The sequence below is a fragment of the Solanum lycopersicum genome, chromosome 9 (assembly GCF_036512215.1).
Source record: "Solanum lycopersicum chromosome 9, SLM_r2.1".
NCBI classification, from domain to species: domain Eukaryota; kingdom Viridiplantae; phylum Streptophyta; class Magnoliopsida; order Solanales; family Solanaceae; genus Solanum; species Solanum lycopersicum.
The window spans coordinates 15,478,589-15,490,827 of NC_090808.1; the positions used below are offsets into that span (position 1 = coordinate 15,478,589).

The window sequence follows — 12,239 nt, forward strand, 5'->3', positions numbered from 1 at the left end:
TGCCCCGACCTACACCCTGGGCAGGACTGGAACTCGAGGACCATTGTTGTCCCCAAGGAACCCTTGGTCTGAATTACTTAGCGGAAGACTTAATCCAATAAAATGAAATAATTTGGAATGTTATAAAAAAAACAGTCAACTTGGCCATAAACGCAAACTCAAGTCTCAACATAAGATTATGACAATGAAAATGACTAAAGAAATTACATATGACTCTCTATGAAGCCTCTAAAACAATTGAGATTGAAGTTGGGACAAACCCCAAAACATCCTAATTAACTAATAAAATAACTGAAAGCAATAAAAGGAGTCCTCCGAAATGCAAGAAGACTCACAAACTGACTCTGGAGTGCTCACTGGATCCATAATGTGTTCCGTGTTGATCTTGGTTACTAGAGTTTGCATCAGAAGACGATGCAGGAAAAATGACATCAGTACATTGGATGCACGAGTATGCGAGTTGGAATGCTAAACACAACATATGCTTGAAAATAATCTGAAAAACTTACTTGGCTCAACTCAACTCAAAATAACTGAACTCATTTCAACATAAATTAGTTTAAAATAAGTGCACTACAAAGAAAAATTATACAAAACATAAAGTCAACTCTGTGTATACAAAGATACACATAACTCTGAAATGTATGTAAAAATACAATAAATTGTATATATAAAAATATAATTACTTATATGGGAGTTTCTCTAACCGACAATCATTAGTTAAGATCTATCGTGATGATATAGTGTTTTGCCTCACGCTACCAAGGTCTTCCTACACCTTGTTGGGGGTATAGAACCTAAACTACTAAGTGGATACACTAGTCGATGTTTAAAAGCACAAAATTAATCATCTAAAAAGTATGATTCTTTTATACTCATGATGGCTACATGACTTATGGGGGATGTGAGTTGTCTGAACTCTTCCCTATATCGATGCTCAATACTACTACCAAAATATGATACTATCTCTTAGGTTTGAAGACATATTTCTTTCCGTGATTTGAGATATTGCTCAAAAACTTATCTCAAAAGCTACCTTGAAAATCATTGATTCCTCTCTTGCTTGATTACACTTTTCATAAAACTAACTCAAAAGCTCTTTTGAAATCAAGGTTTCCTTTCTTGTTTAAATGTGAAAACATTTTTACACTCTGGGAATACATAGCCCCAATATACTCTTTTGAAGAAATGAACTTCAAATTTTTTTTTATTTTTAATCTTTACTCAACTTGAACTTTATGTCTTAAAAAAGTTATAACATTTGTGAAAGACTTTTGAAGACTTTATAAACTTCTCTTTAACTTGCTTCTTGACTTTTAGGCTTGACTCTTACTTCTCTTTACTTTGATTTTATCTTTCCTTGAATTGAATTATGGATTCAAGGTCTATGATCTCATGTTTATGGATGATTTCATGATATTTAGATATACCTTAGAGTGTTGGAATCATATAGAAAATATACGTACATCACTAAGGAAGTAGTACAAAAAGGTGGGGGAAATGAGATGAACTGGTGTCCCTGGCGCTTTGAGAGGCGCGGGGCTCCAGCCCTTGAAGATCAGAACCAGACCTGGAGCACACTGGTGGTGCGCTGCCTCAAGGGTGAAAGTACAAAAATTCTTTATGGGGTGTGCTGGCTGGTGCGACGCCCCACCCATTCCCCATGCGTTTGGCGACTTTTCTTCTCGTTTTTCATCTCTAAACCCTCTAAACTCAATTGGTTCTTTCCCCAAACGCTTAGAATCATCAATACTCTCAATATACTTTAGATTCCATTCGAAAACACAACTAAAATCATGCATTTGAATCAACCTCAACAATTTCAACGAATCAAGAATTCAACAGAACTTCAACAAACCCATCAGGAACTCAATTTCGAAACTTTGAAGCACTTAAATTCGTTGAAATAAAGCATGATTGGAGCGAGGGTGAACTAACTCATCGTTATGTGATCTCACATACCTTGTAGGGTCACCCCTTGACAAAATACACAAGCTAAACTTGACGATCTTGCTTGTCTTCTCCTTTCTCCTCTTTTCTTTTTTCTCTTAACCCGCATATTTGGTAAAAGCATAAACTGATCTAATTTTGATTAGACCCTAACTTAATATCCAAAAACAAATAAAATAATAGGGTATGAAAAATACCAAACTACCCTTCTAAAATCCGGATTAGACTTATTTTATTCGAACAACCCAACTTCCAAAGAGCATAGCTCAACAAACTCGGAATCGTGCAAAACATGGCGGCGTTGGAAATATTATACAAGATCCTTCCTACCATATTTGTATGTAACATAACTCATACTGAGGTAGAATTTATGGCTATTTAAATTTTTTGAAAACTCAACTTATTCAAACTTAATAAAATTTCCAGATTTTTGTTCATTACAAAAATGATTATTTCCAATTATCAGATTCTTCCTAGTTACTTCAATTTGTGAGATGTTACACCTTATATAATAACCATACAAGCCTAATAAACTCTATATATCTATAGCAGACAAAGGTCTAAGCCAATTCTTAAACATCTCTGTTTTCTTAGGATAAGCTTGAATACCTTTACCAAAGACAATATGGCCAAGGAGAGCAATAGAACTTAACCAAAACACATATTTACTAAAAATAAAATATAGTTACAATCCTTAGAGAGCTTGCAATAGAATCCTCAAATTCTCAACATGTTCATCCTCACTTTGTGAGTAAATCAAAATATCATCAAACAATACAATCACAAATATGTCAACATATTTCTCGAAGACACTATTTATCAAATCCATGAATACCATCGGGGAATTATTCAAACCAAAAGGTATCACCAAGAACTCATAATGACCATATTGTGTTCGAAAAGCCATCCTCTAAATGTCATTTTTCTTCACTCTCAATTGGTGATAACCCGACCAAAGGTCAATCTTGGAGAAGTAACTAAACCCCTGGAGTTGATCAACTATATCATGAATCCTTATTGTAGGATACTTATTCTATATGGCAACCTTATTCAATTGTTGATTGTCAATGCACATTGTAAGGAACCATCCTTCTTTCGAACAAATAATATCGGAGAACCCCATAGCGAGATACTCAGTCTAATGAATCTCTTATTCCAATAAGTCTTTCAAATGATCCTTTATTTCCTTAAGTTATGTTGGATCCATATGATAAGAAAGAATATATATATAGGATGTGGATATGGGATAAAGTAAATAGTGAAGTCTATTCCCTTTCAAAAAGAATACCGATACAATCATTGGGAAATACTTGTGGCAACTCATTTAAAATTTGAACTAACTCAAAAGTAGAGGTTAAGAATCCATAACCCTAACCCAAACAAGATGATAAATGCAACCACTAAAAATCATTTTCTAGTGTTTAGGCAAGATATGATTTAACGATTAACAACACAATTTCCCCTTTTCTATGACATGATAAGTTCATTCAAAAATTTGAATATTACCAACTAGATTCTACAATCTATGGAAGCATAATATGCAAGAAGCTAATACATCTAAGAATAACATCAAAATCTTGAATATTGCTCTAGGTAACGACATGAGTGACTCTATGAGAAACAAGAATATGACAATTTCTATAAACTCTCTTAGGAACAATAGAAACAATAATGGGAGTGGAGATAGAAAACGGATTAAAAAGGATTTTAGGACCAATATCAAATCTCATGGACACATGAGGAGTAACAGATGGTAATGTACCACCGGATCATGCAAAGAATATACATCAAAATGAAATACTTTTAATATATCAGTCACAACATTCGGAGAACCCTCGTGATCCTGTCGAGTCTAAAAAGTATAGAATCAATCAATTGTTACGAGGAGCACCTAAATTGGAACCACTAGGTTGAGATTGTCTTCCATACTTTCCCTTAGTAACAAGGTTTACAAATCTCTCATTTTGTGACCACTCTTCTCACAACTAAAGCAACCATCTATATCGGCTAAGTACTTCCCCAAGTGACTCTATCAACACCTTTGGCAAGCGGGAGTAGGAGATCCATTTACCACCACTTCTTTTAGGCTTGGGGTTTGACACCCTATCCTTGGTGAATTTATGGGCTAGAGAACTGGAAGAACCTTGGCTAGAATTTTTTTGTCCGAATTGGAGACAACCATGTTCACATGAACTAGAATGAGAAAAGTCACCATCACCAATCCTTGCCTTTTTTACTCCCTATACTTCTTCTTTAGATTTTTCTATTTGATTTGATGGGTGTGTGTCATCAAGCAGGACAAAACCATCTCATTAATCAACATGGCGGTATGACACTCTTTGAACACCATTTTAGACACACCTGACACAAACTTACTCATCCACGTTGTAGAGTCGGCAATTATACTTTGAGCATACTTTGCGAATTGAGTGAAATTTAAAGCGTAATCTTTCACACTCATATTTTCTTGTGTAAGATTAATGAACTCAAACACCTTTGCTTACTCATCTCAAAGGGAAAGAAATGATTGAGAAATACTCATTTGAATTTCTCATAATCAAGTGGACCCACGTCAATAGCCCTTTCTTCCTTTTATTATTAGAACCAAACTTAAGCAACAACCTTAAGTTGATAAGAAACCAATTTCGCCATTTCCACCATGAAAATCCCACAATATCTACCATCTTATAAACCAACCCTCCCATGATATCCACTATCTTATAAACATCATGAATGAACTATTGAGGATCCCCATCGAGTTTTAACATATACAATTCTAGTATATTCACCCTAGTGAAGTCCCTTGTACTCACATTTAGGTTTCATGGGACTAACAACTTCTCAATTAGCTTAGGTCGTGATAGCTTCAGGCAAGACTTTTAAAGTAGATCAAAACTCAACATGAGTCACTTGTTCAGCCAAAGGATCAACCATAATTTGAGAAACCTTGGGCTACACATTCTCACTCGAATTCCTTCTCATGTAAGCCATTTAGGTAGCCATTTCCTCAAAAGCATCGGATAAGAGTTAGGAAAAGGACCTTTATAGAGATAGACTCTATGACACAACTTTAGAGTAGTGAAAAAAGTGAATTTTACTAAAAACCTTGTAGCCACTATTCATAAATGTGACATATTTCACACTTATGAGCAAAACTCTACTTGACGCACCTTGTCAGACATGCTAGGACTTTTTCTAAGCTTTGTGCTCCAAATACCAAATTTTTCATGACATAAAGTATACCCTAGACGTCATGACATGGCATATAAGACCTCGAGAGGTCTTACACAAGTAAATTTACATATATTCAACAGAATAGACTATAAAAAGGATATATTTAAAATAATATAGGCATAAGTATGCATTAGTACACAAAAATGTACCAAGTATGAGGAAATGCATAAAATATGAACATGATATACATGACCAAGCTAAAACATGAGAAAAAATCCTGTAAGAAATTGTAAGTCATAAACAAGGTTAGTGCATACTTTAAACATAGTGAAAGCTTTCGTAAAACCCTTAGAATGTGACATAGTTTCTTTTATGGGATATTTACTGTTAACTGACACTAAGACCATGCAATATATAACATGGAATTTGATGTAACACTCCATTAAAAAAGGGGGTCCTAATAGCTAAGGTAATCTCCATAAGTTTTATTCATATGCTATTTGTGGATCCACCAGTTAAGTCACTTAGGACAATCTTACAAGGGTACGTAATTTGGTATATGGAGATTGATTCTAGAGAACTGACCGATAATAATGGGAGAGCCTCCATCTCAAAGCCCTCTCTGTACTAAGTAAAATTCCAACATATGAGACACATTCATAATTGTATTATCATACTTGAAAAAACACATTTGAACACCAATACAATCATAAGTCATCATAAAGTAGCTCTTTTAAAGCAAAATTCATACATATATGAGAAGACTTTTCACAAATCATGATTTCATAAATAAGTAAAAAAATCTTACACAATTTGTTGATACTTATATTGAAAACATCCTTAGTTCACAAAATATTTTTTCATAAATCATGTGTGGATTTTCTTAAAATCATAATTCATATCTTCATATGCTTTCTTCATAAATTCATCATCAAAATCATGAATGTTACATGGGTTCATATTAAAATCGGTTGAAAGCTATGCAGTTGAATCAAATCATGCAAAATAAGACTTAAATTGACAATTTAATTAATATCCTATAAAACACATGAAGGTTTCATGAACCCTAATCAAATGAAGTGATACTGAATTAAAGGCTTGAGAGTCTTTTGGGACCCATTGGTTGAATGAAATCCATTGGTAAATTCTCACATACCTTTGTAATCAAACCCTAGCAAAGCAAGAGACAAGATGAGACTTGAAGATTCGAACCCTAGATTTCTTCCTTGAACTTGAGAGAGAATTCAAGAGGATTAACTTGAATGTGAATTGGGGATTTGAGAGGATTAGAGGGATTGGTGTAACACCTTGGATTTGGAAGAGAAGGAAATGCAGTTGTATGTCTCTATGGATCCCATTTACGGACCGTAGATGTAAATCCTAGGAATTGGAAAAATAATTTTTTTGAATCAAGTCTTAGTACCCTTTTTATAGTACACAAGGGCGGTCGGTTATTCCACGTACGATTTGAAGATAGGTCTTGTAGGTCAACCCCAAACTTGGTGAAATTTAAAAGTTTAAAGTTTGTTCTACGATTTGTATACATGGTCTGTAACAAGACCTACGCACCGCACAGAGGATTTGTAAAAAAAATTGGCCAATTAAGAGTCTCTGGTCACTTTCTATGGTTGACCAATATGGTCCGTAGGAGGACCTTCGGACCCTAAATCCATACCGTAGATAGTGGTCGATAGTTATTTTGAAGGTTTTATTAGTCTTTTCCTAATCGACTAATGCACAAACTATGTCATTTTACCTTCTATCCTAAGACATATATAGCAACCTAACCATTTTTTAACTCATTCTCAAAATTCCAGTAAAACTAACTGAAGTCGTCCTATCCAAATTTGCTCAAGACTTATAAAGAAGAAGAACAAGAATAAAAAGAAGTAGGTTTCAACTACAACTCTCCAATCCTCCAATCTTTGTGGGTTTTTGACATCAAGGTATGATAGTATTCACCTATGGAGTCTTTTCCTCCATAGGATTCAAAAATTTTCCAATTTTACAAGTTAGAATCTCTAAATGAAATTAGAGTTTTAATCAATCTCATGGGTTCTTTTTAATTATGATCCAACTGATCATTTTCTATCATTTTATGCATGAATTGGAGTAATTATATGTTTTTAAATTAAATAACCATGAACCCATGCATGATCCATGATTTCTAGACTAGGATAATGTGATTTTAATTTATGAACTAAAAATTGATGAAACGATGCATGTTTTTCTATAAAATTGATGTGAATTATTTGAGGTTGCTTTGAGAGTAAAACATCGATGTTTTTGTTGTGAAATGATTTCTCGCATGCTATTCAAAACATGATTATGAAAGAGTATGGTTAAGGTTTTCTCATCTAAGTTGAATTATTATTAAGGAGTTATTCTAAATTAACTCTAGATTAGATTGGTCACTAATTATGCATTTCCATGAATAATAAGACAAGTTAATATTAATAATTATTATGTGGCATTTGTGTTTAGCACCGAGTGGACTAGCAGTGATTATCTCTTGTAACACCTATTTTTTGACATGTTTATTTTACTCATACAATATATAGTAATGTATTTTCGTATATTTTATTTGTATTTTTGATTTTTTTTCTTTGTTTGAATTATTTTTTTTCAATTGGCCCAAATGACCAAATTTTCATTGAATTGGGCTAATTTAAACCAAATTCTGATAACCCAATCAATTTTGATCCGGTCCAATAGAAATGTTCAAGATTGAATCTCAACCATTCATGATATTTTGATCCATGGTCTCTTATTTGACGTACCATAAAACACAAAAAATAACTCTCAAAAATCTGAATTTTGGCCTATGTTTATTTATTTTCTCTTCTCTCCCCTTTCTACTACCATTCCCACCGGCTGGCTAACACAATCGCCGCCACAGTTAGGGGAGGCAAGTACTATTTCATCAAAAAAATCTCCAAAAATCTACCATCCCTTCCTTTCACCCTCCTCTACAAAAAGTCGCAAATCATTCATCCTTATCCATATCCCAAATCCATAGATCTAAGAAAACCAAATATAGATCTTCACTTTTTCTTTAGATTTACAATGTTTAGATCAACCCAATTCCATACCCTTTACATATATGTGTAGAGCTCAAGGGCTAACGTTTGATATAAATTTTATGTCCAAAATCCATCAAAAAAAATTCCAGCGGAGTTTTTCGGCGACCCCCATTCACCCGAAGATTTATGTCAATCTTTTCCCCTCTTGTTATCTATCCAAATCCGTCATATCACATTTTTTAACTATATAAGTAGTTTTGGTGCCAGATTTGTATTGTGTTGTTATTGTTCTTTAAGTTTTATCATTTTTAAAATTTTTCTTGAATTTCGTTTGTTTTTTATTTTTATTTTCTACCTTATTTATTGTGTTTGATCTTCAAAATAGTTTAGATGTTTGGATTTTGTGTTAGTAACCTATTATTAACACAAAATCCAAACATCTAAACTATTTTGAAGATTAAACACAACAAATAAGGTAGAAAATAAAAAAAAAATAAAAACATAATTTAAAAAATAAAATTCAACAAAAAGTTTCAACATGATAAAACATAAAGAACACTAACAAAATAATACAAATCTAACACGAAAATGACTTATATGGTTAAAAATGTGATAATTTAAAATTTGGATAGAGGATGAGATGGGGGGGGATGACATGATTTTTCGGGTTAATGGGGTCACCGAAACTCTGTCGGAATTTTTTTTGAAGTATTTTGAACATAAAATTTATATCAAAGAAAAAAGTGAAGATTTATATTTTCTTTATCTTAGATATATGGATTTTGGATATGGATAAGAATGAATGATTTACAGATTTGTTTAGAGGGGGGTGAAAGGAAGATATGATAAATTTTTGAAGATTTTACCGATGAAATGGTGGCGGCGACCGGCCGGTGGGGATCGTGGTAGTAAGGGGATAGTAGAAACAAAAAAATAAGGACAAAATTCTGATTTTTGGGAGTTTACGTTTTATTTTTTGGTAGGGTTACATAATAGCCCTTGGATCAACATATCATGAATGGTTGAGATTCAATCTTGACCATTTCTATTGGATCGGGTCAAAATCGATAAGGGTATGAGAATTTTGTTTAAATCAATCAAATTCAATCAAAATTGGGTCATTTGGGACAATTGGAAAAAAATAATACAAACAAAGACAAAACCCAAAATACAAATAAATTATAGGAATATACATTACTATATATTGTAGTAGTAAAATAAACACGTCAAAAATTAGGTTTTCACACTCATGTCCTATAACAATGTGCCCCCATAGGTTTGTCTTAGATAGACATTAGCTAGTGGATCCACTTTAGCTCAAGCTTATGGTTTTTTCCTTGGCAAGTAAGGACATCTCTTTTTGGTGTGGAATAAACACTGGATGACATGTTATAGATCACATGGTCTATGCCCGTTGAAGGCAAACTTTCCACAATAATGAACTAAGGTTACTTTCTAAAGTATCTCGCATGTGTTTTATAAGTTCTTAAACTTGCACTAATAATTATATGACTTATGACTTCTAACATTTATAAGATGTTTAGCTTGCATTGATCATGATATGACTTATGAATTTTAACATGTTATTTTATGATTTAGTTTGGTCATTGCATGTCATGAAAAGTCCTTTTAGCATGACTTTATAACTCTTATGCATCCCTATCATACTAAGTACATTCCATCTACTAATGCATACTTGTGCAAACATTGTTTCACTAATGTAAGGTCACGGTCCTATTCTCCATACTCGTGGCTAGTTGATTATTTTAATTTTTAAAAATTGGTGAGTCCTCATGATCCCAGGGCAAAGATTCTTTTATCTCTTTCATGTCATTTTTATTTTGAGTCTTTGTATGTGATGTATGAATTATGCCCCAATCACTTTCATTATGATATAATATATGGCTTTGATACTATGTTTACACTTGCACTATTTTCAAACTCTTTTTATATAAAAGCTACTTTTAAACTTCTTTGTTTTATATTATCTTGTATGATATATGTTAAGTGGCTTGTGTAGGACCTTGAGGGGCATATATGTCATGTAACGCCTAGGGTTTACTTTAGGTCTTGACAGATAGGTAGGTTTAGGAGTGTAAAGGTAGTTATAGGTCTTAGAATGAGGATCAAAACAATGTAGTAAAGGCATTAAATGCATAGAACAAAAACCAAATACCCTTAAGAATTAACTATCAGAAATGATCTATCGTTGGGACTTACAATCCGTAGACCTTATATGTGTAAAGCCCCGAGCCTACACCCTAAGAGAAACTGGCACTCGATAACTATTGCTATCCCCAAACAAACCCTTGACCTGACTTACTTACTTAAAGGAAGACTTTAAACATAAAGAAAATGATTCAAATACTAAGTAACTCAACTGTCTCAAACTAAACTTATAATGTTTTAAAAATAAACATTTAACATAGCCAAAGTGGCAACTAAAATCTGAATATGAGCCAATAACAAGATAATGACGAATGAACTAACATATGACTGACTATCTATGAAGCATCTAAAACAACTGAGATGGATGTAATACTCTGGAAGTCTAAGACATGTTCTAAAGCCTAAAATAAGTGTCAAAAGGTTTAGACATTGTTTTAAAGTCAATTTTAAGGTTATAATTCATTTAGGAAGTTTAGGAATTAAAATGTCAAGGAACGTCCATGATGTCCGGAAACTAGTTCAATGAGGTGCTAGTGTGCCTTAGTTTATTTGACTAAGTTTTAGGAGTCGTAATATGAAGAATTTTGGTGGAAGGGTGTATGACACGTATTAGAGTTATTTCATAGTCGAAACTTTTGGGTAAGAATCCCCAAGGACCAACCAAGGGCCCTCGAGGAGGACCCCTGCAAAAGTGGCCAAAAGTTGTCAAGGGACTTTTCACCAACGAAGGCCATCGATGAGGCGTGGTCCAATCCACGGGGATTCAATGGAAACATAGAAAAAACCATGAGGTATGTATTGACAACTCTTTGACCAAATCGACGGACCAACAGGACGGTTGGTCTCTTGGTCGTCGATTGACAAACGGGGCATGGGTCGGGGATTCGTCGGTAAGGCATTGGTTTTGCTGCTCATTTCAAGTTGGTTAAATTAATTAATTAGGTGGTTAGTTAATTAGTTAGGGTTTAATGGAGGTCTAGTTAATTTTGTTAATGACCTATATACAGACCCTAACCTAATTAAACTAACCTAAGCACTCATATTTCCCAAAACCAAATAACTATTCATTCTCTCTTCCTTATCTCTCCCAAAGAAACCCATTGAAAACCAAGATATAGGTGGATTCTAGGGCTGATAAAGGTCAAGTTTCTCCATCAAACTTCATCAATCAATAAGGTATGGGATTCCTTTCACCTTTGGGATATCTTTCCCCAAAGGGCTCCTCCAAATTGATTTGAAAAAGTTGAATTCTAGATGGATTTTCTTCTATTACGAAATTGATCTTGTGAATTGCTTTGTTTATGATTTCTTTTGGATATTATGAGTATATTAACATGTATTATAACTTAATTATGTTATTTCTTGATGAATTGGTCTCAATTATAGAAGATGACCTTTTCCCCTTAACCGTAGGTTGTGATCTTTAATTGAATTGTATATTGTTGACTCAATTGGCTTGGTTAATGTGTGAATAACTATCCTATGTTGTTAGTATGACAATTATGAGTAGATTGTGATATTGCAATCCAATTATGCTAGTTCTTTTGATCTAAGCCCCTAATTCTAGGCTATGAACTAGTAATGGATTGTTGTGTAGTGATTCAATTGAATTCATTATTATGTTGATTACTATTGAGTGATGATATTACAACCATTGTTGGGTTGAATTAGAGGGTTGATGGTATGACCTTGATGATGACATTGTAAAGGAGATTGAGTAAGTCTTGTGATCTCTATTTTTTACTTCAATTATGGTTAATTGTGATTAAGTGATGGTGTTGTATTGAAGTATACCTTATATTAATATTGATAGGGTTGGTATGATATTGAATTGAAATGTCTTGAACTATTAATTGTGATTGCGAGATTATGCTTAAGACATATTGATATAAGGCTGGTGATGAAGTACCTATGTGCCTTACT

The 12,239-nt window shown here is 33.4% G+C and overlaps 1 protein-coding gene across 3 annotated transcripts in view; it reads left to right on the forward strand.

Moving 5' to 3' along the window:
* The window catches only part of LOC101254020 (gamma-interferon-responsive lysosomal thiol protein), a 50,107-nt gene that overhangs the window by 20,001 nt on the left and 17,867 nt on the right, over positions 1–12,239 (forward strand). Inside the window, exon 5 of one of the 3 annotated variants that reach the window (XM_069288860.1) lies at positions 6,942–7,070. The exons of the other annotated variants lie outside the window; for them this stretch is intronic. Coding sequence (XP_069144961.1) covers positions 6,942–6,944 — 3 coding nt within the window. The 3' untranslated portion in view covers positions 6,945–7,070. Of the gene's footprint in view, positions 1–6,941; positions 7,071–12,239 lie in introns of those variants that run through there. 3 annotated transcript variants of the gene reach the window in all.